Here is a 26,558-nt window from a genome sequence, read left to right as displayed (position 1 = left end):
AGAAGGTGGACCCAAGTCCACAAAACAGACTTGTTGTGCACTCTGGTGCACACTTAAATATCCTTGAGAGGATAAAGAGGTGGTCAAGCATTCAATACAGGACAAAAACCAAACTGATGTATAACTTCCGATGGAGGCTGAGTAGAGCCCTCTGTGACTGGCGCCCCCACTCCTTCAGTTGAAGTCAGCAGCATCCCACCGTTGTCCACCATCTGGTTCAGGGAACATGTGGAACATGATCCATTCGAACTCAGTGTCAACCACAAGTTTCACTAAGCAATAATCCAGACACAAGTGCATCCAATGTTCCTCCAGGAACCTTCAAAATCATACTAAAAAGTGTAGTTTTATACTGAAACCACTTTAGTTCTGTTAAAAGTCATGATTACAGTCTAACCACAGGCGTCATAACTTCAACTAGTGCGAACTGACACATTACTGCACATACAGTGGAAAACAGACAAAATCAATAAGTCCCTTTTTTGATGCATCTCGAGTCCATGACTGTCTCCATCTAACTCCCAGGTGGATGTTTTTTTTTGTTTTTTTAATACTTATATTTTTCTACAGATTATAACATCACCCACCCACCCAACACACACACACACACACACACACACACACACACACACACACACACACACACACACACGAAAATAAAATGAAAACATGGACCTAGGCTCAGTGTATATAAGGGCTGTTCATATTTGATATAACTGTCTCATGTTTTTGACGCCTTTTGGACGGAGGGGCTATTGACGGATGGAATGGGATGTATGTATGTATGGTGCTTTTAATTTGGAGGACGTCGAACCGGAGGTGACATATTGTCACTGAGCGCAACGTCACAGCGCATGCGTTTGACAGTAGTGTCCGTGGTAATGTTTTTCCCTGTGTCTTAAGCAGTTATCTTTGAACAGGCAGCAATGACGAACGAAGGCAAAGAAAAGCCTCGGTTTTATACCTGTGACTGTTTCACGACTGATAACATTTACCTGGAGGAATACAAGCTCCATGTTCGTTTTGTGTCCGAGCAGCAGTTCAGGCTGGACTACCATGCAGTGAGTGGATACCAGTTTGCTACATTTTGATATGAAATACAAATATGATGAGAAATGGTGACATGGCAACTTTGTGAGCTGACAGGTGTGTATTGTTTGCTAATTGTTACCGCGCAGCTGCTGAAGAAGTTGGGCTGCGTCAGGGATGAACAGTTTGAGGGAGTGCTCAACAAGGTAAGAAATATACTGTATTTTACAAGTGCTGTTAAACAGGCCAAGGGATTTTTGACACAGCTGTTTCAAGCATCCCAGTTGTATTTGAAACCCTTACATTATTGTGCTTTGTACACAGAAACAAAAAACTTTCAAGTTCAAAATAATTAGCGTGCCGGGGATGCTAACAGTCAGTTGTTTGTCTTTTTTTTGCTGGATAAGAGGGTGCAGCTCTTTGTAGTAGTTTGCAACAAGTCTCACACAGTGAGCAATCCCTCCTACTTTGGAGGATCTCTCAAGCTCCTCTGGTTTTGATGGTCTTCTGTGATGGACCTTGGTCTTTAATTCACCCCACAGATTTCCAATGGGATTCGGACTACAAACAAACCAGACAACCTCAGTAATGCTGACTGGTCTGTAATGTGTTTTTGGTCGTTGTCTTGGAAGACAAAGTGATGACCCAAACCCAGTTTTGCTGCAGACCGCTTATTTATTTACATTAAAGCTGGCAAAACCAAACCCAACAATAAAACAACATAAAAATATCAAATGAAAAATAACCGCACTGGACCACTAATAATAAAACATTTAAGGCAGCAGTTATAAATTAAGAACCAAAAAGCATTATGGCATCAAGAGCTTACCTTCAAGAGTAGTAGATGCTGAAAGACTTGTAAAAGATGCCTGTGTTTAGTAGGGATGGGTATAGTTTAGGTTTTATCCGATACCGGTGCCAAATCTGTTCTTTGGAAACGGTGCCGGTGCTTAAACGGTGCTCGAACCAGTGCTTAAAGAATGGAGAACACAAGCTTTGTCCAAAAACCTCTTATATTTTTATTTTTAGCAGTCTCTTTTTTTTCTGCAAAATGATAAGAACCGTCCAGCCCCACGCACGGTGCAATCCGTGCTAACTCACTAATGGAGGTCTTGCAGCAAGCTATCAAATACGGTGCATTTCTCGGCTTTTAAAAAAAACACCATGCGTCGCCAGGTGTTTCATCAGATTTGAGGTGTTACCTCCTTAAGTATCACCATAACTTCTTAAGTCCCAAAGGGGTTTCTGAGCTTCCTGCTCAAAAATGCAATGCCCAAATGTAATTGATTATTTCTCTGCAATTACAAACTCTGTGCTTACATTCTTGGTATCAAAATAAAGCTAACACTTGTGAAATTTCATCCGAGGTGTAAATATTGAAGCAGATATTACTGTGTCAAAGTTACTGAGACTGGAACACAGAAAAGTAAGTAGATTTTATCCTTGCCCATTATTTCCTTTTTTTCTTTTTTTTTTTTTCTTTTTTCTTTTAAAGCATATAACCCTTTTAAAATATGCCTCAGTTCACATTTCATTACAGAAATTCAGTAACCAACATTTAAACATCATCTGTGCAAAGATTTATGTTTTTAAAGTGAAACAGTGAAAAATTACAGCGCTGTCAATACATGAATATCCAGACGTTGTACAAAAAACCATGCCAGTTGAACTTTTTAGGTATTTAAGAGCATAAATTGATTAATTTTATTAACATGCCTAAAAATGCTTCTTTTTTTTTTTTTTTTTTTTTTTTTAAATACATTTTTGAAGAATTAACCACACATTTACATGGTAATGGGTCAGGCAGGGCGATATGGCCAAAAATATATATCACGATATATATTTGAAAATTTGCGATAACGATATAACTGACGATATAATTTTTGCGAGACAAAATACAAGTCCACAACTTTACTAGCGCAAAAAAAACCCCATCCATTTATTTTCACTTAAACAAGCAGCTGTTTTTTTTATGTGCATTAAAGCTATATAAAAATGTAACAGTGCAAATGCAAATTCCTTGCTGAAAGTTTAACCAAAAGGCATTTCCAGTAGAAATGGGCTGACATATCCTGAGCATAACCATGTATAATATCCACTGAAGTTAAAAAGAGGTGCTTTGCAACATTAAACTGCAGTGTGCCAAATAAAAAAGTCAAATATGTATTTTTCGGACCATAAGGTGCACGGGATTAGACACATTAAGCGAAACAAAGCAGTCAGATAAATCAAACTTTATTCAACTCATTCTTCTTGCTTCCTCCACTTCTGTACCATTGATTCATTAATGATGCAATTCTAATGGCCATTTGAATAGCGCTTTTCTAGTCCTAAGGACCCCAAAGCGCTTTACACAACCAGTCATCCACCCATTCACACATGGTGATGGCAAGCTACATTGTAGCCACAGCCACCCTGGGGCGCACTGACAGAGGCGAGGCTGCCGGACACTGGCACCACCGGGCCCTCTGACCACCACCAGTAGGCAACGGGTGAAGTGTCTTGCCCAAGGACACAACAACTAAGACTGTCCAAGCTGGGGCTTGAACCGGCAACCTTCCGATTACAAGGCGAACTCCCAACTCTTGAGCCACGATCGCCCTGTATTCTATCACAGCTGCTCTATTCCCATGTTGTTGCAGTATATTAATGACTAACCTCGTATTGTGGATGGATTATCTCAGTTGTTCTCCTGACTGAAGTTTGGTCCGTTTACAGCATCCTGCCATGCGATTGCATTTGTCTCTAACCATCAGGAACCTTCAACGTTAACTTTTATAAGTGGAAAAGTGTTAGTGTTCGTCCTCCAGCTTCACTGTTTATGTTATGCTAACATAGCTGTGTCGCTAGCGATCACGTAGCGCAGTGGTCCCCAAGCCCTGGGCCTCGGACCGGTACCGGGCCGCGAGAGTTGAGGCTCAGGTGTGAAATGTATGGTTTTCAGGGTTTTTATCGGTTTTCAGCGTTATTTTGTTATCGTTTTTATCGTTAACTCTGTTTTCCTGGGTCTTTTCACGTGTGTTATGAATAAATCTTCTTTTTTTCGGTACCGGTACTAGTTTTATTTTGTTGTATTTATCCGCGACACCTTAAAGGCCGGTCCGTGAAAATATTGTCGGGCATAAACCGGTCCGTGGCGCAAAAAAGGTTGGGGACCGCTAGCACATCATTATATACCAGCTAGCCCAACTTCAGTAACCCTACAAACGTCACTGCTGTTTAGTTTCCTGTCTTCATTTATGTTGGAAGTGATAGCAGAGCTGTACGTTTGAATTTTTTCAGAAATCTCTCAGTCAGAACATGCTATATCGTGCTTAGGGTAAATAGCGAAACTAGCGAGCTAACTTCCTCTAACTCCGTTAAATGTAATAAATTTGTTTTCATGGATGCCTGGATGTTAAACTTCATAGTTACACCTGGTAAAGCAGCAATGCTGATCGTTTTATTAAAGATGAAAGAATTTAGACAGTTTTTAACTCTCAGTGATGCTGCAGTGTTCGTTTGACTTTGGGACCTGAATCGGACGGAGTTTAGGACCCAGATTACTCCCAGATTTAGAGCACCTTAGTCCAACAAATACGGTAATAACGGTCGTGTCCAAATTCATGGGCTGCATCCTCCTGAGGACCCGGCCTTCGTGGTCTACGTGGGCCGGGTCCTCAGAAGGTCGGGTAGGCTGGAAGTAAACGGCTGTGGAATTGGACGGTCTAGCCTTCTGATCAGTGTCACCACTGTCTCGGTGGAGTGTAATAAACTCTGCCATCTGCTCTGTGCCATCTAAAATATAACAGGACATGGCGTAAATATTCTCGACTGTCTCACACTTCTGTTTAATAAGTTTTCTGTTTGACGTTTATAGCTGTGTCAAAACCACCCGGGGGATTAATAAAGTATATATATTATATATAGTATAAATATATAATCTAAAATATAACAGGACACTGGCGTAAATTCTCGACCGTCTCACACTTCTGTTTAATCAGTTTTCTGTTTGACGTTTAGTCAGCTGTGTGAAAACCAAGGAGGAACCCACCCGGGGGATTAATAAAGTTTTATTTTATCTAATCTAATCTAATAACTTTAATCTCAGCCAAACCGATTTACTCCGTGAACAAATAAAACACTGAAAAAAGCCAAACAATAACATTTTTAGGTTGTCTAAGTGACTTATATATTACGTTTAACCTGAGTAGCGAAAGTCTGCGGTGATCTGAAAATGATGTGCCGGGAGTTGGCGTGGCCCATTCAGTGACCCTCGAGCTCCCGGCTAGCTATCGAGCTGGTGGGTAGCAGACGTCTCCGAAAACGTCGAAGCACTTTTGCAAATATGCGATATCTTGATAAACCGAGCAGATATTTGATGTTTACACAGCTACTTTCTCCCTGAAAATATGTTAAAAGTTTATTTTGTGACCCAGAAAGATTAGTATGAGTAATTTTAAAACTTAGTAGCGGCCGCCATTGTTGGAAACTGGAGTTTGAATTCTGGGATATGGTAGGCCACGAAGGACACACCCGACCCATCCTTCAAATTCGGGGAAAAGGAGGGCGCATTTGTCGGCTGCATTCGGAGGAGTCTACGAATTTGGACAGCCTTCGGTGTGTCGCGGTGACGTAATCGGTCTACAAATGCGGCCTCAGGAGGATGCAGACCATGAATTTGGACACAACCAATGACGGCATGCACAAAAAATGTTCTTTGTTGTGTATCTGATGGACAAACACCAAACCAAACGCATCACTGAAGTTGCGCCATTTTTACAAACTAATTCTGGTTCACCCGTTTCACTCAACAATCCGCTTTGCCCCTTCTCATTCTCTGTTGCTGCTGTGCTTTTTCGGCTGTGTGCGTATGAAAACAAAGGCACTGCGCATGTGCATTTTACCCATATTCTATCGCGATATTTCATTTTCCTATCGTTGCCTAACATTGTACCGGTACTACCGTGAACAGTATAATTTGGCCCAGCCCTAGTAATGGTCCTTTTCTGCCGTGCGCATGGAGCGTTTAATTGGTCTCTGGCCCTTTAAACTCTGAGAGGCTGTAACTTTGGTTTCTTTTGGTCAATTTGCATGATCGACACCTCTTTTTAATTGTTTGAGCCAATAGAATCACAGTAACGATGCCACGTTCACGTTACTTCAATCAATCAGACGTTTCAAGGCCAAAACCCACGTAGGCCCAAATTTACTGCATGTGATGTCTGTCCAGTCACGTGTCTATAGGTGGGTCTACAATGGAGGTCTTTGACGGAAAATGGCTCTGATGCGGCTAGGTAGGCGTGGTAACTGCTGATAATCACCTGGCTACCAGCTACCGGTGAAAATAACAGAGGAAATCTGGATTTAATTTATACCTTTTTTTGCTATTTTGCTGGGGCACACTGTACATACTGGTATTTGTGTTCAGATATATTTAAAAAAAAAAACACTGAAAACTAAGCTGCTGCTGCTGAAATCATGGCAGTTCTGGATGTGAGCGATTAGCCAGCTTAACATTTAAACTCTGCTGCCTCTGATGTCTGTAGTACAGATGTTTTTCAGCTCTTTGAGAACAGCTGATGCTCCACTAGTGGCATCTATGTGCACTTCAATTTGCTGGCCCTGGATCAGCTTAAAAGAGAAAGGAGCATCTCTTTTTAGGATGGTATCAATATCATTGGGATTCATAAGTGACCTGTTAATGCCATGAAGCATTCAAGCCTAACTCATTAGGAAGGTATAACAAACAGAGAATAACTAGAGAATTAATATTTTATGAAAAGAAGCTGAGGTAACAAATGAGAAATCTTTGCATTACTAATAAACTGAAAGTGTCCGCCCTGTTTATGTTTAGATTTCCCAGGAAGTGGACAGACGAAAGCATCTAGGTGTGACATCTGCTCAAAGAGCTGCTGCTATCAAAGATATTTACCGGCCTCTGCATCCTCATGTCTACCATCTCCAGGTAGTCACTGCATTAACCATCATCGGCATTGTGAATAATGAAACATTAACACCTTGATAAAACACATTTGCACTTCACTTCCCCTCAGGAGTCTTACCTTGCTTCAGAGTTCAAACAGATTGTTGAGTACTGTCAAAGCGACAGTGCCACCGAAGAAGGCCTCTTAGGCTTGTTGGAGGAACAAGTGGGTAAGCTGGGAAGTTCTTTTTAACTCCTCAGAGACAGAGATTCAAATGTGAAGTTGTTACATTTCCCTAAAAAGTCCAGGTCATGTGGGAGACTAACAAAAAATGTCTGAATTGAGAAAAGGGAGACATGGAGGCGAAATTGTTAAATTAAGGCTTTTATTAATATTGTTATTACAAATCCAATTAGAGAGATGGAGAAGTTGTTGTCACCTTTGAAAGAAAGGAGAAAATGGTAAGACCCAGGACTTGGTCACCAGATAGTAAGTTAAAAAAAAAAAAGACTTTAACACCAGAAAGTAACACAGAGCCACAGCAAACACACCTCACAACCTGCAAGCCAAAATAAAAGGCTCTCTGGCATCAGAGTTCTCCTTTCTTTGGACTTATCTGGTTTAATTGCTGAGTAGATTCAGTTGTACCAAAAAAGGCAGCACCTAAGGCGGAAGAGATGGCAGGACACACTCATACTGGGTCAAAGTCACGGCAGGCCCTGCTAGGGCCATAACAGACATGATGGCTCAGTTTGAATGCTAAGCAATGATGTCTATTAATAGAACTACTGATTTATAAGAAGTGGCGGAGAAGAAAGGGCTAGAATCACAGTGCCCGAAGTTTTACCACAGCTCAAGACAATCAAGACATTTTATTGTCGTTAACTCCACAGCTTTATGCCACACAGAGCATCTTTAACTCATTCTCTCCTCTCTGTTGCAGCTCCAAGAGTGTATCGCTTTCCTTTATTTGACAAGAGCTTCTGTGAGGATCTTATGGAGGAGTTAAAGCACTTTGAGCAGTCTGCAGCCCCTAAAGGAAGACCCAACACAATGAACCAGTATGGGGTAATAAATTAAAGCCTTCTGAAACCACTGAAAACACTCTATACCATCTCCTTAACTGTGCAGTTGTGGCCAGATGTTTACATCTTTAATGACTCTAAAAACAAGATTTGGGGCCACAAGCTTGAATTATTATAGATTTTGTCTAATCTCACTGATGTCCAAGTGATCCATGCCAAATGTACCTTCATACCATCACTGATGCTGGCTTTTGGATTATGCGGTGATAAGCTGTTTGCTGTTTCTCCTTTTTAGCTTGGAGGATTCAGCATCCAAGATTTCCCATAATGCTGTCTCAGTCTCAAGTTGCGCTTTATTTTTTTCTTTGTAGATAGATTTTATATGGGGATTTAACCCATACAGTGGGAAGGAAAAACTCCCTGTTAACCATGTTAAGGTTCAAAAATTGAGGAAGGGTACAAGAGGTGATCGAAGAATAACCACACTGATCCGGCCGGGTGAAGTCAAACGATGATTTTAATGAATACACGCGTGGGAAGACACTCTGTACGCAGACAGCAATTGATCTTCAACTTAATCAAAGCACAAACAATTATTTTATACTGCCAGGGCTTAGATTTACTGACGCCCCTTCAACGTCACAGATACATTTCATACATGGATCAGATCAACCCCACAATGACTTTTAACATATTTCGAAAGAACATTATCTTCTATTTTCGTAGCCGGTCCTTCCGGTCAACCTTTCAGTTTTTGTCTTGTTCCTCTTTCTTGCCGAGACACCAAGGAACGGTTCCTCTTTCTTGCCGAGACACCAAGGAACGGTTCCTCTTTCACCGAGACACTTTCGCAGTTAGCACCAGACATGTCTAAACTCTTTCCTATAAATAAATCTAACTAATGTGTGTGTGTTGACCTCACTCAGCCTCTATGTCACCTCTCACCTACTGACTGTCTGGGTCTCGTCCTTAAATGCTCTCTCATCTCACCCGTTGCACTTCTGACCTTTCACCAGAACAGAGGCTCACTGAGACTATGTGTATGTCTTCTACTAAATAAATGTTTTAATCAAGAGCCTCTAATGAAACCTTAATATAAAATGACCTGATATAAGTGTTTTGTAAGCATGTATTGCAATTCCTTCTATGTTCTCGTTTCCCTCAGCATGTATCACCTGGACAGTCACGCCAGTGAAGCTTAAGACCCTTAATGAACCAAACATCAACTCAAAATAAGCACAGATATGCAATGTGTATAAAATAGTCATAACTGCACCTGAAATACAAGGTTAACATCATAAACATCTTAAGGCCATCTTAAAGCTATCTGTTCCATTGTTAAAGCCTAGTCTTAGCCTGCTGCTCAAAATAACTTCCTGGTTTCACTTCTGCAATTTCTCTGCAAGCCTGTTTCCTGTCCTGTTACTTTCAGCCTTTCTGAAAGACACTGTTTAAACCTCTAAACGCAATATAAATGCTGCAGCTTATATTTTTAATGCAATGGTACTGATGACAATTATTTAACAATAGCAGTAAAATAATTTCCCTGCTCCACAACCATAAGAAACGACCCAGGCTCAAGGAGGAGGAGCCTTCTGCTGCAAACGAGTGGGGTTGATGGGAGGTTGGGGCTGTATGTTTAACTACTTGCCCAACCAAAAAAGTAAATGCAATTATTTATTTTCTAATACTTCACCAAATTAGCTAAAAAAAAAAAAAATCACAGGAATTTATTTTTGTAAGCATTACTTGGATATGCTGCCTTTTGTAGGTATAACAATTTAAATGGACGGTTTAAATGATTTGGAAATTCCTGTATTTGTGCTTTTATTAACATTTCAGAGAGTGTCTCTACCTTTGTAGAAATAAAACTGTATAAGTTGTCTTGTTGCTCTTCCTTGTATCTTCAGATTCTCCTTAATGAGCTGGGCTTTGACGAGCACTTCATCACACCTCTCCGTGAACAGTACTTGCTGCCACTCACCTCCCTGCTTTATCCAGACTGTGGGGGGTGCTGTCTGGATAGTCACAAGGCCTTTGTGGTCAAATATGACATGAATGAAGATCTGGACTTGAGCTACCACTATGACAATGCAGAAGTCACCCTGAATGTTTCACTCGGCAAGGAGTTCACTGAGGGCAACCTTTATTTTGGTGATATGAGACAGGTGATGCCCTGCTATGATTTATGATGTTGTTTATGATATGATATGTTTTTCGTTTTTGTTGTGTACAACTAAAACATATATAAAATAATTTAAAAGTTATTTGATACAAAAGTATAATTAATAGTTTTTGCCCTCTCTGTAGGTTCCTGTAAGTGAGACGGAGTGCTCAGAGGTTGAACACAGGGTGACTGAGGGCCTCCTCCATCGGGGTCAACATATGCATGGTGCTTTACCCATCTCTTCTGGTCAGCGCTGGAACCTCATCATCTGGATGAGAGCCTCACAGGAACGAAATAAACAGTGCCCCATGTGCAACAGGACACCCACATTGGTGGAAGCGGAGGGCTTTGCTGATGGCTTCACAAAACACTCTGATCCACCACAGAACATCTCATGCGCGCTGACGTGATGCATCCGGTTCCTTTTGACTAAAGACTGCACTGGCTGATTATAGGAAGACGTTAAAGTGAACGAATTCTTATGAAGTAATATGACTCATTTGAAATTAGGATGATTATTTTATGAATGTTAGTAATAGTCAATTCAGATTTATTTATATACAGCCAAATCACAAATATAGTTGCCTCAAGGTGCTTCGTATAATAGAGAAAAGCCAAACAATCAGATGACCCCCTTCCCTGTGAAAAACCCAATTGCGACAGTTGGGAGGAAAAACTCAGTTTGAACAGGAAGGAGGATTCTTGGGGAGGAGCAGCCATCTGCTGTGAATAGTAATAATATTAATATTTGGCTCAGACATTTAGTGTAGTGTCCCGTTTTATAATATTTTCTTGAGATAATATTGCCACTCAGTGTTTTGGGTGAAGATTTCCAGTCGTCATGGGGTATTGCATTTCAGAATCACCAATCAGATCTGATAAACTGTTTAAAACTTTTGAATTTCTCCTAAAATAAGGCTTTAAAATTCTCTCTTTGCCCTGGAAGTTTTTCTTCTACAAACTTTTTTGTTGTTGCACAATTGTCGTTTGGATTTCAGTCGTCAGTAGGCGTCCTTTTATTCAACAAAGTCAGAATTTGTAGGGGTCATCTACCATATATTAGATCGATGCATTTCTAAGAAGATGTCATCTCGGTTGTGGGCAAAAGACCTGCAACTGACAAATAAAGGCTATCTCTCATCTCTCTTGTTTATAAATGTATGTATCTGCAGGCTGCAGAAGTCCACATTGCTAAAATGAGGTTTAATGTTTAGCAAAATGTGCCTCATTGGTCTTGGATCAGAAAGAATGAAGGCACTGTTGGAATAATCAACATTTGCTAAGCCACAGATTTGGCTGCGATACATCCCTGCTGTATATCTCTGAGGAAAAAACACGCACAGTTTGAAATAATAGAAGTTTAATTACACAAATTCTGTTAGTTCATTAATATTCTTTGTGTGTAAATGTCTTTGCTATGTAGTTGAAGTAATTAATTTCTCACACAGAATTTTTTTAAGAACACTAATATGAACCTGCTCGCTACATCTTACAAAATAAATGGATTCTTTTCAACAAACATCACAACATCGTGGCCTTTTGGTTGTTTCTTTTTACTCCTGCTTGTGCTATTATAGTGTTGAACTGGGGGGGAAATTGGGAGGTGGGGAGGGTCAGGTTCACTTGCATATTCAAACACACCAAAACACAAGTGCAACAAAGGCATGGCTCTGGTTGCTAAGGTATTGCTTATTTTCATGTATCTTGCATTGAAATCCAATTCTGTACATGCAGGCTTATGAGAGCATAGTACATTAAGTTTGGGCCTTGTATAGTGTGGATTTAGTGTAATTACAATGATAGTACAATATAGCTATAATAAGATACAATTTCACAAAAAACACTATACAGATAAATATTTCTGCTTGTTACAGTCCTTTACATTATACACATACACAAGTATATAGTTTTCAATGTACCATTCAGAGCAATGTATGCCAAATGGACCTGTTTAAAATAATATTTAAAAACAAAATCTTATCCAAGTGCAGTCTTAAGTGCAGTTATTGCATCAGTCCCATCTCACTGGGTTCAGCTGTCAGGTGTCTGTGCCATCCTGTGCTGTCTGCGGGTCAGCACTGGCTGCTTTCAGTAGTCTGCCCACACTTTGTTTTATGTGCTTCAGTCAATGAGATATCGTGTCTCAGCTTTATAATGTGGTCTCACTGCTCATGTCACGGGGCCGATGGTGGTCGATGTCTGAATCGTAATCTGACTCCATCTCGATCTTGACCTGGGGCACCGGGCACGGCATTCCTCGGCCCATGGTCACGGAAGGAGACGACGGACAGGAGATCTTCAAATGGAGGGTGATGCTGAGAAGGGCAAGGTCCAGTTACCATACACACCCATAGCCAAAGACACAGTGGTTCTACAAGGAGGGGAGGGGAATGCGGCGGAGCTTGGCTGTGAGACACGATGATAATAATAATAATAATAATAATGGATTGGATTTATATAGCGCTTTTCAAGGCACCCAAAGCGCTTGGGTGCCTTGATGACTACAGCAGTTTGGGTTAGCGCTTAGCTAACGAGTGAAATCAGTCCCAAAATATTGGCTGTTGCTCCCACAGGGAGTCAGCAGACTAGCTGATGGTTCCCACACTGTGAATGACATAGACTGTACCTACATTATGGTCTGAAAAGTAAAGTGCACTAAACTCGTATTCCTTCTAATGGCCAGCAGGGGGAGCCCTGGTTTCAAAATCAAGTCTAGTTGAATAGACATCTATCGGAAATGGATGGTGAATATGCTCATCTGGCTTTCATAAGAGGACTTCATTAACCACTGGGTGATGCTGTAGTAGCCATACCCATCTTTTATATGCAGCCTGTGGTTTAAATTAAACGTGAGCAAACATAGCTTGAATTTACTGAATACATTGGAATAACATAATAATAAAACATCCTACTTTTTTAAATGTTAATTTGCAATGATAAATTTGTTTTGACTCTGATATCAAGTGTTTTTGAGTTTTTGATTGTGCACTATTATGCCTGCCTGCCTTTTGCATTATGTCAGCACATGTTGTAAAGACTTGTATAAAAACTCATACAATAGCTTCAAAGGTCCAGCGATCAGTGCATTTTGTGTTTGTATAAATCCTTCAATAAAATAACGTCACAGAGAATTTATGTACTTCCACAGATGGCTGCATGTAAGCAAAAAAAGTTCACAGTGTCAATTCCAAACCATGCCTCTAATAAAGCAATGCAGACATGATGGGAACATTTGAATCAGCCACAAAGGGCAAACAGCCCAAAGTTACAGTATTTATGGTTAAATAATGTAAATGGCACTTTCAGTGCAAAATGTATGCAATGAAACTGCTGTGAGGGACGGAGGCAGGTTGGAGAGCTGGGGTCTGACTACATATCACATGCAGGTGTGACTGATGTACTAAAGAGATTCAGCACATGGAAGAAAAAGAAACAACCAAATGATGTATGCTGCACATGGATGATTATACAGTTGTGTATAAAGAGGCCTAAAATATATCCTCTCTATGTGCTAGATACACACAGGACTAAAAAGACCACACAATAACTTCTTCATCTAGTTTGACTGCTCGCACACTATGTTAAACTACACAACGAACACTGAAGCATTTGAGATACATAGCAAAACTATGCTGCTTTAAGGTGAGCAGTGAAGAGTAACAACATGCTGAGTTGTGTGCAGAGGGCAGCTCAGACACAGGCTGTCAGATATTTAAAACATTACACTGTTCAGCACAACAACCATCTGCATTGCCTTAAAGTGCATGGAGAGGAGACCGAACTCAAACATGACACATGACAACCATGGGACTGCACATGTGTATGTTTACAAAACATACAGAGGAAAATACAGAAGTAATGAATTGAATTTCTTGTTAAAATACAGGCCATTTAAAGGGTGTGCAATAAGTCAGTATATCAATATAAAAAGGCTATGTGATCAATTTTCATGCGACCGAGTCTATCCAAGTATTTGCCAGTTTCATGTTTAGTTTGATGAGCCATTCAGTTAAAATTTCTTATTTTGTCTATGTTCCAGTTCACCCAAACTGCACAAACATGCAATTCCCTCTAGTGGTAATGAGCTATACAGAAATCAGTGTAAATAATACATTTTTTTGCAGGTACATTCCACCCAAGAAATAGTCTCTGCAAAAAAGAGGGGGGTGAGATTAATATAGCTTTAAATCAAAGGAGCTTACCAACTGGTAAAGTTGGAGCTACTTTTAATTATTTTTGAACAACTGCATATCTTAATTTATAGTAACACATCAAAGGTTATTTGTCAGCTATATTAATATCTTCAAAATTGTTCTTATATGCAGGATTTAAACAGTGTGTGAAATTATGCTGCATTTTCCTAGTTTGGACTATTTTATGTCTTATGCTACATCACTGACCGAGTATCACTGATCCTTATGTATATTTTGTGAACTGACCCTTTAACTGTGCACTTTGACATATATATATCTGTGTGTGTTAAAGAGCCCTGCGGGTGGCTGCAGCCTGGCAGTATGCTCCCCACTGAGTCTGTGTTACATCAGGATAGACGAGGTCTTTGTAGGGGATGTGCAGTTTGAGAACACAGTACCTTCGATCCAAGTCTGACTCAGAGCTGGGTGAGTGGTTCGCATAGCCGTGATACTTGTCCTGCAAGCAAACACATACACACACAGTACAGACGGTGCGCTTCACACACTTATGTCATGGTTTGTCAGTCCTGTAGGGGGCAGAAAAAGCTTGAGTTTCTCACCTCCTCCTCATTGTCATCAGGTTTGGGCTTCTTCTTCTCTTTCTCCTTCTCTTTCCCCTTCCCCTTCTTCTTGTCATCATCCTTCTTCTTCTTCTCTTTTTCAGGCAGGAGGTCATCCAGCCACGCCAAGTCGTGCTGGGAGAAGACCATGTCCAGCATCTTTCTGACCACCATCAGACCCAGGATCTGGTGTTTGACACAGAGACAGACCAACACAGAGATCTTGTTTCAGCTCCTGGTAACATTCATCTCATATATGAGTTATGCTGTGAATATGATTTTCTGGATGCCATGTATAGGTGATGTTAATGGGAATCACTGGTTGACACAGTAAAATCAGAGCAGTATTTACATACTTTATATACACCATTAAAACTATCGCTTTTACATATTCTGCACATTTACAGCTTCTATATGTGGAAAAGATTCATGTACAGGGTGGGCCATTTATATGGATACACCGTAATAAAATGGGAATGGTTGGTGATATTAAAGTCCTGTTTGTGGCACATTAGTATATGTGAGGGGGCAAACTCCTCAAGATGGGTGGTGACCATGGTGGCCATTTAGAAGTCGGCCATCTTGGATACAACTTTTGTTTTTTCAATAGGAAGAGGGCCATGTGACACATCAAACTTATTGGTAATGTCACAAGAAAAACAATGGTGTGCTTGGTTTCAAGTAACTTTATTCTTTCATGAGTTATTTACAAGTTTCTCTTTGTTCACAGCCATTGACATGTCGAAGAGGTTAACACGTGAGGAGCGGATCGAAATTGTGTTGATATCTGGTGAACGCAGTAACCGGGTCATTGCAGCAGATTTCAATGCAAGACACCCTACGAGACCACCCATCTCCCATGCTACAGTTAGCAAACTGCTTGCTAAGTTTCGTGAAACTGGTTCAGTGTTGGATTTGCCAAAATGTGGACGCAAGAAAACTGTCACTAATGAAGAAACATCAGTGGCTGTCCTAGCTTCATTCAGCAAGAGCCCACAGCGTAGCACTCGCCGCATGTCACTGGAGAGTGGCATTAGTCGAACATCCCTTCGGCGGATATTAGCTACTCACAAATGGCACCCTTACAAACTCCAGCTACTGCAGCATCTCAACGAGGATGACCCAGATCGGCGCACAGAATTTGCAGAATGGGCAAAACAAAAATTGGAACAGGACCCTCAGTTCACGCAGAAGATTTTGTTCAGTGATGAGGCAAACTTTTATGTGAATGGTGAAGTTAACAAACAAAACCACCGCTATTGGTCTGACACTAACCCACATTGGATGGATCCCTCCAAGACTGTTGGAACAACAAAAGTGATGGTTTGGTGTGGTATATGGGGTACAACGATAGTGGGTCCATTCTTCATCAATGGAAACCTCAAGGCCACTGGATATTTGAAATTGCTACATGATGATGTGTTTCCCTCTTTATGCACTGAAGCTGGCACGTTCCCTGAGTTTTTCCAGCAAGATGGTGCACCACCACATTATGGGTGCCAGGTCCGAGCATTCCTAGATGAACAGTTTCCTGGAAAGTGGATTGGTCGTCGTGGGCCAGTTGAATGGCCCCCAAGGTCTCCCGATCTGACCCCCTTAGACTTTTATCTTTGGGGTCATCTGAAGGCAATTGTCTATGGTGTGAAGATACGAGATGTGCAGCACCTGAAACTACGGATACTGGATGCCTGTGCTGGCATTTCTCCTGCGGTGTTGCTATCAGTGTGTGAAGAGTGGGAGAAGAGGGTTGCATTGACAATCCAACACAATGGGCAGCACATTGAACACATTTTATAAGTGGTCAGAAACTTGTAAATAACTCATGAAAGAATAAAGTTACGTTGAAACCAAGCACACCATTGTTTTTCTTGTGACATTACCAATAAGTTTGATGTGTCACATGGCCCTCTTCCTATTGAAAAAACAAAAGTTGTATCCAAGATGGCCGACTTCTAAATGGCCACCATGGTCACCACCCATCTTGAGGAGTTTGCCCCCTCACATATACTAATGTGCCACAAACAGGACTTTAATATCACCAACCATTCCCATTTTATTACGGTGTATCCAAATAAATGGCCCACCCTGTAGTTTTAGCATCAGCATCTGTGTTTCTTCCATTTCAAAACACTTGTCTCTCAGCTCCATCCATCTCACAACACAGGATCTATAATTTGTGGTGCAAAAGGGAGTATTTCATCACACTTACCATAACGGGAAATATGATTGCCAAGAAGGTGGACTTGAGGACCCAGAGCACAGCCAGACATGTAATCTGGATCAGAGTGAACAGGTGTACCCTTCTGAGAGGAACATGACGCAGGTAGGTGAAGTCAGGTTGGTGCTTGGAAGGCATCATGTACAACTTTATCCTGTCCCAGAACTGTGGAAGGCAATGACAACAAGAGGGTTGAGGGGCAGGAATTTATGTTAAATACAAATAAACTTACAACGATCATGAGTGCTTAAATTATTTAGAGCAGACTTGTGCAGTTTATTTATTGTTGTTTCACACATTGTGTCGAATTGAAAACCTTTTTCTTTTCTTTTCGATTTTTTTATCTTTGCGGTCTATATGGACATAATGGTATCAGCATACCTGTTGGTTGTTATTGTTACATTTTTTGCTTAAAAGCTTTAAATAAGCCACTTCACATCTGCTGTCTGTAACTCAATAAGTAAGCTGCCCAGCCACAAATTTCTCAAATCATAAATAACACCAGCTGGCATACGCATGGTACCTGGATTCCACTGAGAGATGCTACACCCATGTAGAGGAAGACACCGTACAGCACAGGCATGGGGATGAACTGCAAGTGAAGGTACATGTTGGCCATAATTAAGAGAGTTCACAGCATCACAATGAGAGTGAAATTCTGACTCTTAGCAAAAATGAGTGTAGATGTGTAGAGTTTGTAGACACAGCTCTAACCAAGCTAATAACCACCCAAACAGGGCAACTGAAAAACTAATATGGAGGCTTCAAAACGTGGGTACCTGAAATTTGTTTAACATAATTTATTGATTCATTGTACTGAGTATCTTGAGTTTTGCAGATAATAAAAACAAATCTTGAGGAAACAGCAAAGAAAAAAAGCCTCATATAACAATTACAAAAACAAAAATAAAAAAATCCATTATGCACCTCATACCTTAAGTACAGGAGCAAGGAAGATGGAGACTCCAGTGAGAACGAACACCAGTATGCCTGTCACTCTTTGTTCTCTGTATGTTTGACATTGATGGGACACAAGAGAGCGTCAAGTCAGTTTCACAATGCACTCATCTACGTCAGCTACAAAGGATTTAGGACAGTGGTTCTCTAGCTCTGCGATGTCGGTAGTGGCGGCCTATTTGACAAACTGCACTTTCCTTTTTATTTCTGAGCTCTTTGATTTTACGCTACTGTGGACTGACCTGACCCCGAGGAACTGCGGCTGCTCTCCTGGAGCACTCGATTCACTCTCCATCTTCAGAGAATCGATGTGAGCAATAGAGATGACGGTGGCAGCCACGTACCAGGGCAGACCCAAGAAGGAGCATGTGGCCATCAGGACTCCAACCCAGAACAGATCCAAGTGATAGCCACAGCCTTTCTGCAGGGCAAACAAAGATCATTTCTATAAAAAGCAACCTCATAAGGTGCAGACTGTGAGTCGATAGGCTTCTGTCTGAATTTATAGCGCTGTTTCGTGACTGTTACTTTGGCTTTTGATGTTGATTTGACTGGTTGCACACCTACCTTAAGTTTGTTCTCCTTGCGGTTAACAATGACAGCGCTGATCTGCTGATCCATGAAGATGAGGATGGTGACAAGCAGGGCGGGCACAAAGCTGGCCAGATACACCCACCATGGATTCTTCCCAAAAGGCATCACAAGCCAGCCACGACCCGGTCGAGTTGGCTGTTAAATGAAAGGCAGCCTTATTTTTATTAAAAGCGAGGATTCAGTTCCACAAGATCATTATTGGAACATAATTTTAAGCTAGTGTGATGAAGTTCTTTTGTTGTGGAGAGTTAATGCAATCTGTAGAAAGTCAAAGTGCATCCCTGCAACGCTAACAGATATAACGGCAGCATGGATCGTCTTCTCTAACTCTGGGCACGTTTGTTATCCAAAATGTTCATGTTTCCATTCAAAATTCCCTACCAGTCCCCAATACAGCAACATGTCATAGAGCTGCTCATTTTGGAAATTGTTTTTTACTTGTTTTCTTCTATATATAAACAGTTTGGAAATTACCTTAAATTCTGTTGGGACAATAAGCTTGGGAGTTTTGAGTCCCATTAACATGTCCAGCCCAACAAAGGTCATGATGGACATGAAGATAGAGAAGTCACTGATGAGTTTCCTCAGCTGGTGCCAAAAACAGAAAAAGAGAACAGTCTGTATTACAAAGATAAACATTTGCAGAACTTAAAGATGAGATGCTTCCGAGGTCTAATAGGCAGGAAGCTGCTCATAAATACTGAAAAGAAAAAGTAGCCTGCCAAGTTTCACTTTAGTCAAATGTAATCCTGGTGTCTGAAAAAGGAATATAGTAAAATAAGAAGAATTACTTCTTTGTCTGGTTGGCTCTCCACTTCCTGCTAGAAGAGTTGCTGTGCAGGTAAAAAGGAAGAACAATGATCTAATAGCTAGGTTTTCTGCCCAAAAACATCTAACACTTTCAAAAACCTGGCAGCCATTTTTTTGTTTATACTATCTTCTTCTTCTTCTTTCAGCCACAGCAGATCATCTGCCTCCATCTCACCATAGTGTTCTCTTCTGTCACACCAATCCGCTTCCTGTCCTCCTTCACTACATCCATGAATCTTCTCTGGGATCTCCCTCTTTTCCTCCAACCTGGTAGCTCCATATCAAATATCCTTCGTTCAAAATATCCACTATCACTCTGCTGCACATGCCCAAACCATCTCAGCCTTGCCTCTCTGACTTTTTTCAAACCGCTAAACCTGAGCTGTCCCTCTGATATGCTCATATTTAATCCTGTCCATACCTGATCCCAGGTATTTAAATACATCTAACTTCACTACCTCTACTTGCAGCTTCACTGTTTACATACATGTATTCAGTCTAGTTTCTTCTTACCTCCACCTGACAGATAGTTTACCCACCTTGGTTGGGAAGTAGCGGCTGAACTTGAACTTCTTGAGGGAGACGGTCATGGAGTAGGTGCCAAAGAAGAGGATGAAGGACATGAGGGCCAGATCGGGGACGTACTTGCAGGACTTTCCCACCAGAGAGCCTCCATACTTCACACACTCCTTCTTGCTCAGCTGGCTCCAGTCCAGAGCTGTCACATTCAACTGGGATGGTGTTGGCAGCAGTAAGAGAGGATGAAGAAGAGCGTAGTGTTTCGACAAAGACACGTAGAGAGCGAAAAATTGTTGGCGCAGATGTAAAGTTAGTAATAGTGAAAGGTCAGTGGGGTTGATGGAGAGACGCAGACACAGAGGAGGGAAAGCGACTTCTTTTAGAGACAGAGCTGACACCTGGGTTAGCTGTAAACAAAGCATGTCTGCAGCTGCAATGTCGCCAACTCTGTGGACATTTATCTTGAAATATAGCAACAAAAAGTAGAAAATTAAACATTTAATGAAAGCAAGCACTCACCCCAGAGACACTAGAGCTGTTATCTGGCATTGGAGCTAAACCATTGAAGATCATTGCAGCCACTGTTCACGGATTGGGGAGAGAGAGAGAGTAGGGAGGAGGCAGGTAATGAGTCGGATAGCGTAGATGGGGTGATGAAGAAAACAAAAGGGGAGGAAAGAAGAAACGCAAAATATAATGAGAATCCAGCTGGACAGAGAGCACTCCGAGTCTCATGCAGACAGACAAAGGGGTACTCACTTGCAAGAGACGGCAGCCAAATTGTTTGTGCATGGCAAAAGCAAAAAAGGATAACAATCAGTTACAGAAATCAATGTCTGCAGAAATGACTGCAAATTACCTGCACTTGAAAAAAGGTGGGTAGATTACCATCATCAAACCCCCCCAACCCAAGAAGAATAAAGCTGTTATTCAGCACTGCAGACCAAGGTTACTATAATTAACTAAAACAAAACAAACAAAAAAAGAAAACTAAACTAAATCACTTTTTAAAAAAATCAAAACTCTCTGAAGCGATTTTGTGAACTTCAAAAAATGAAGTAAAATAAAATAAAAATCTAGAGGAAATATACTTCGTTTTAGTGGTATATTTGAGGCTCTGTATATCTACAGGACTGCGAGTCAACCGCTTTTAACCCTCTCAAGGCAGGTGTTACCGATTTGCAACAGTTAAAAACTAACAACCTGATTACTCAGAAGTACCACTGCAGGACTTGGTTGTGCATTAGCAACAAAAAGTTTAATTTGAGCCTGAGAGAGTTAAAAAGTTGCTTGTATTTTCTTGCAATACCTGTACTGATTTTCCTAAATCATGCCTCTTACATCAGGGGGGGCCTCCAGATTTGTTTTGTAGGCGTGGCCATATGGGGGGCACCAAACATATTGGGGTGGCACACCGAAAACAGAACTTTCCATTTTCATTATGCTGCTGTCAAATGTAGGTTACTTGAAAAAGATGGCAAAAACAGAAAAAAAGAATGATATGCCTAGTTAATTTCCTGCTATTATAGCTGATATCACTGAAAATAAGTACATATAAAAAACAATTAAGATTTTGAAATGCATAAAAATCTGCTTTAATTGACTGATTGATGAAACTTATTCAATAAAGAAAGATAAGTGTTGGATCAGGTAAGAGTGTGAACTGTTGCCTGTCTCTGTGTTGGCATTGAGATGCACCAGTGATCTGTCCATGGATTGGCACCAGCTTTTCTGCAAACTTATTACATTATTACCAACATAGGACCGCCACCACCCCAACCCCTTCCCGGTGGCGCCCCTGTCTGCCTCCCCCAGACAGTAATACTAATTATAAAGACTAAAACGGAAACTAAAACTTTGCATTTTCAAACAATAACAATACTTCTGAAATGACTACACTAAATCGCAACCAAAAGGTGAAAATGAAATAAAAATAAATAGTAATTAGAAAATACAAAACTATTATAACTCTACTCCAGATATCATCACAAGTATGGTTATAAAGAAATAATGACAAAGACATCCACAGACCTATTATAGTGTAGTTATTTGTCAGTCCTCTCTGTGTGACGTTAATAGTTGTAATAAGTTGCCTCCAACATATGCTTGATATGCCTGTACAGCTATAGATGGTCAAAAACAGCTAAAACAGTATAATTTAATCTTCGGTGTGCTAAATAATGTGGACTGGTGGCAGCTTAAAATAGGCATCTGCTAGGAGACACATTAATGATGTATGCCATTAAAGTGAACGCTCTGTCAGTGAGCAAACACTGCAAAGGAAACCAGTGGACAAAAGAAAAAGATCTAACATTTCTTTGTAGCAGGCAAACGTTTCATTATTACCTGATCGACTAAAAACTGATGCGCATTATTACCTCGACAGCCATTCATTTGAAATCTTTTTTCTGATATACGTGAGAAATTAGTTTTAATATTTTAACTGTGAAATAAGTACCAAAGCTGAGATAAATAAAATTCACAATAACACTGAGTGATAATTTCTTTTCTTGTCAACAATCAACAGATCTTGTTAATAAATCCTGCTTCATGACCCTATCATGAGCCCTATGCATAATTAAAGTTATTTAGTTTGCTGTACATATTGTCATAAGTAATAATTAAACCAATGAAGTCAAGACATTAAAGCTGACGGCATTCTCAAATAAAGCTGTTGATAAAGTGAACACACACATGCGTTTGCTTCTGTAATCTGCCTGTCATGTCAGTCCAATGAGACTAATAATCCCCCTTTTCTCTCTATCCCTGAGTCAAGGGGTGAACTCACTCGGGTCTGGGGCCAGGCACTCGCACTTGTAGGTGGTGACATAGTCGGGCTTAAAGTCTGTGTTGATGGGATAATATTTGAAGGCGCCCACCATCTTCTTGATGGCGTCAGAGATGAAGATGAAGGATATAAGGCTGGAGAAGCCCTCCTCAGTAAAACGCGTCATGTATTTGATGATGTAACTGGCATCTGTAGCTACGAGGATGAAACACTGTAGGCACGAGTGCATGCCGATCCACAGACGCAGCTCCATGTAATCTATGCTGTTGCTCCTGTGGAAGCGACAGGTCAGAAAAACAGGTGGGAGCAATGATGAATTTAGGCACAGAACACAAAGATATCCAGTTTTGTGCAAACAGTACATTATCTGTGAATATAGAGCAGCTTGATGGGGAAAAACAACCGTGCTTGGAGTGTTTACAGACAAATATCAAGGCTTGAGTCATCAAACACATGATATGTGCGAGCAAAATCACCAACTAAACAAGAAGGACTCGGTTTGGACTTCTTATCCTTCCTTCTTTATATCATCATCTTATCAGTCACATGCACAAAATAGATCTATTATCGTGCATATATACTTTGCATGCATATAATTATAATTCTTTCCACAATTAAATCTACACAAGTTTAAAAAAGTTTTAATTAATGTTTTTTTTAATTTATTACATTCAAACTGGTTATAATTCTGTATATTTAAACTGTTGATTGTTTTTCCAAGTTTATTCAGTTTTTACACAGTTAAATGTGATAAAGTTAGATAAGCATTCATGTGGAAGCCCACTAATGTTATTTAATCTTTGAGAAGGACCACTGTGTCACTGCATCACGCCAGCCCTAATGGCCATCAACAAGCTAATATTCTGACCCATGAGCATTTATCAACGATTACTACATTATTACATGCATCATCTGCACGAAGGCATCGGATCACCCTCATTGTCAATCTTTATCTCACCTTTAAATACAGGTGACTGCATTTTTCACATCTGTCATGCTGTCTTGTTAACAAACCCTCTACATACAAACTAACATACTGAAATCTCAAAGCTGTCTCTGCAACGCTGGCTCTGTATAGGACCACATTTTGCAGAATCCTCAGAAAAATACAACACCAGCTAAAGCGCTGGTATTTTTGGGCACATCAGTATGTATCAGGCTGGGATGTCATCTACTTGACCTAGTTTGTTTCATGCAAACAAATATTTCGTATAAACAAATATACCTCTTGGAATTTTTCACTGTGACAATAAAGAAAGTTTGATTTTTGGTTAACATTTTGTTTTTGTTCACACTTAAAAATAGTTCACTGTTTCAGTACAAACACTATGTAGCAGGCTGTGTTTACATGTATACTCTGTGGTATCAGGGCTGTCAATATAAATTGAGGTAAGTACAAGTGATTGCAAAGTGGATTTGAGGGTTGGTATTTAATGGTAGCTGAACTCATTACTTCAGCAGAACTGCAGTCAGAGCAAAGATCAGAACGGCAAAAGCGCTTCTCTGGCTGTTTTCTGGTTAAAGTAACCAGTAAATTAGAATCAAGGCATTAATCCTTTTTTTCTTCATCTTCTTCTTTCTGCAGCATTTCAGAAATTTGGATTTGCATTCAGCCTGAAGTAAATAAAGCCATACATATGCTCCCACATACTGCACATAGCATTTCAAATGAAACTCTTCAACCTAAAATGATTTTAATGCAAACCGTAAACATAATAATGTGGTGAGATGAGATGTTTACTCCTGACATTACTGAGGTCTCTTCAGAACATGAACCTTCCCAGTATATAAATCTACTATGCTCTAAAGCAGCTCACTTGCTGAATTCAAACAGCAGCTTTTCAAAGATGAGGATGGGTCCAGTGGAACTGAGGATGATGAGGGGCTGACCACCAAAGAAACAGAAGACAGAACCAGCCAGGGCTGTACCCAGGAAACTCTCCATCACACCCTGTTGGCAAAGAGAGAGAGAGACAGAGAGACAGAGAGAAAGAGAGGTAATAGGGTCGAAATAAGTGCTGCTGTGGAATGAGATTCCCACACCAATTTGTGAAATTAACAGGTGACTAAAAATCGCAAAGTGTTCTGTTGCTGATTAAGACAGCAATTCAAGACGAGAAGGAGAGCAGAGTAACAAAAAAACAAAGACTTCTTTGTGTGTTGGTGGGAGAAAGGTGATAGCAACTGCTGTGTTTGAGAGCATTAGACATAATGCAAAAGGCTTCACAGGGAAGCAATATAGGCAAGTCAAAGCACTAATTTGGAGTTATTTCTGCCTGGACCTGTGTTTTTGTCTATGACAGTTTGTTTTTGTGTGGTGCAAAGATATTGATGCTTAACAAGAAAAAAGAGAACAGCTCACAATGAACTAGAACATATCAGAAAAATCAACACATGGATGGTCAAAGGAGCTTGCAAAGTAAAGCGTCTGGACTTCTTTAAGTTGCTTGAAGACGTTTCACCTCTCATCCGTTCTAACTTAGAACTGAAGAAGCTTCTCGGATGAGAGGTGAAACGTCTTCAAGACGCTTTACTTTGCAAGCTCCTTTGACTACGATGACCTGGATGACTGAGAACCTTCACAGACAACAAATGGATGGCAGCTGGACCAGATGGCATCCCAGCACAAGCTCTCTTATATATATATATATATATGTTCGATACAGTGCTTTCGGTTCGGTACGCATATGTATCGAACAATACAAAATGTTTAATTTATTTTATCAACTTTTCTTCTGACGATGCTGACTGTGTTGAGAGCTCAGTGGATCTGCGTTCGACTACTCCGCCTAGGCTGCATTGTCGAGCGCAGATCCACTGAGCGCTAGAAATTATTTTGTTGTTTCTGCAACATTAATTAAAAACAGTACTTTTTTTTTTTTTGCAAATCTCTTTTTATTAGCATTTTTTCCTTTTTAACAAACAGAAAGTACTTAAAGGACATTGTAGAGTAATCATAAAAAGTAAAAACAAAACAAAACAAGACAAAATAAATAAATAAATAATAATAATTATAAAGACAAAAGGAGACAGTGGAGGAGTTACAGTGAGTAGGAGATTAGTTCAGTCACAGAAACCCCATTTCAAGTTAGAATTTAATTATAAAATAGAATAGAATTTAAGATTCCTATGTGAAACCAAAACCTTCATATTGAAAATTTGTAGAGATTACGACGTTTGTCCACATAAAGGACAGTAATATCGGTTTCCGCCACTGAACCCCTCATACAAATTATATACAGGTCTAAAGATAAAGCACCCATATAATAAAAGGGTTACATCCATAAAAATCCAAAGAGGAATACTTGTCATTGTTGTTATACTTTCCAGATCAGAGCCAATTTTTAGTACTTTTTAGTTAAAATATATTAATAATAATTTTAATACATTTCAAGAATTTAAAGTAAAATTTGTTCACTTTGTCATAGAACACTTTGGAGTTCCATAGTTTATTGAGTCAGTCTTGAGTGCAATATAATTTTGGTGTATAGATATTTATAAACAATAACGAATCTTGAATATTCTGACCTCATTGCAGTGGACTCTATTTACAAAGCCAAATACTCCAGTGAGGAGAGGTTCACATTAATGAAATAACAGAATCACTGTATTATGACTGTGCAGCAAAATGTAACTGATGATGGTGTCTTGTAGTTTCTCTCACATAACACCATGACGCACTGAAGTAGATTATCTAATTATAGACAAACTAAATTAAACAGAGGAAAACTGTGTCACTGACATGACAAACTAGCTGTGTAGAGCTTAAGACTTAATATGTATCTTACCTAA

At 40.1% G+C, this 26,558-nt stretch overlaps 2 protein-coding genes across 3 annotated transcripts in view; one reads left to right on the top strand and one right to left on the bottom strand.

The window, feature by feature from the left end:
* Window positions 1-807: 807 nt before the first annotated feature.
* ogfod2 (2-oxoglutarate and iron-dependent oxygenase domain containing 2) lies at window positions 808-11,651 on the top strand. Of its 2 annotated transcripts, XM_005949183.3 has the most exons (7): window positions 808-1,061; window positions 1,179-1,235; window positions 6,866-6,976; window positions 7,065-7,164; window positions 7,879-8,003; window positions 9,871-10,128; window positions 10,271-11,651. In XM_005949183.3, the coding sequence occupies exons 1-7, from the start codon at window positions 927-929 to the stop codon at window positions 10,535-10,537; spliced, it is 1,053 nt and encodes a 350-aa protein (XP_005949245.1). In that variant the 5' UTR covers window positions 808-926; the 3' UTR covers window positions 10,538-11,651. The 2 variants fall into 2 exon arrangements, with proteins under 2 accessions (XP_005949245.1, XP_042070897.1); XM_042214963.1 differs by lacking the exons at window positions 6,866-6,976; window positions 7,065-7,164 and having other exon boundaries at window positions 988-1,061.
* Window positions 11,652-11,728: 77 nt separating this feature from the next.
* Window positions 11,729-26,558, bottom strand: part of slc4a5a (solute carrier family 4 member 5a) — a 39,574-nt gene continuing 24,744 nt past the window's right edge. Inside the window, exons 14-26 of the mRNA XM_005949180.2 lie at window positions 24,584-24,717; window positions 22,767-23,038; window positions 20,498-20,559; window positions 19,999-20,190; window positions 19,124-19,237; window positions 18,623-18,784; window positions 18,298-18,476; window positions 18,033-18,105; window positions 17,622-17,690; window positions 17,090-17,263; window positions 14,881-15,066; window positions 14,719-14,777; window positions 11,729-12,442 (exon numbers count right to left, since the gene is read on the bottom strand). Coding sequence (XP_005949242.1) covers window positions 12,277-12,442; window positions 14,719-14,777; window positions 14,881-15,066; window positions 17,090-17,263; window positions 17,622-17,690; window positions 18,033-18,105; window positions 18,298-18,476; window positions 18,623-18,784; window positions 19,124-19,237; window positions 19,999-20,190; window positions 20,498-20,559; window positions 22,767-23,038; window positions 24,584-24,717 — 1,842 coding nt within the window. The 3' untranslated portion in view covers window positions 11,729-12,276. The remainder of the gene's footprint in view (window positions 12,443-14,718; window positions 14,778-14,880; window positions 15,067-17,089; window positions 17,264-17,621; window positions 17,691-18,032; window positions 18,106-18,297; window positions 18,477-18,622; window positions 18,785-19,123; window positions 19,238-19,998; window positions 20,191-20,497; window positions 20,560-22,766; window positions 23,039-24,583; window positions 24,718-26,558) is intronic.

Source organism: Haplochromis burtoni, unplaced genomic scaffold, assembly GCF_018398535.1.
Source record: "Haplochromis burtoni strain Fernald_Lab_line unplaced genomic scaffold, NCSU_Asbu1 Contig_633, whole genome shotgun sequence".
NCBI lineage: Eukaryota > Metazoa > Chordata > Actinopteri > Cichliformes > Cichlidae > Haplochromis > Haplochromis burtoni.
Note: the sequence above shows the minus strand (reverse complement) of the source record. Positions and strands in the feature narration are given on the sequence as shown.

What these genes read in the sequence shown, in the direction of transcription:
- ogfod2 (XM_005949183.3), top strand. Translation starts at nt 927, where the DNA reads ATGACGAACGAAGGCAAAGAAAAGCCTCGGTTTTATACCTGTGACTGT. An exon ending in TTGAGGGAGTGCTCAACAAG is followed by an intron (nt 1,236 to 6,865) that starts GTAAGAAATATA and finishes GTTTATGTTTAG; the next exon opens with ATTTCCCAGGAAGTGGACAG. An exon ending in CTTGTTGGAGGAACAAGTGG is followed by an intron (nt 7,165 to 7,878) that starts GTAAGCTGGGAA and finishes TCTCTGTTGCAG; the next exon opens with CTCCAAGAGTGTATCGCTTT.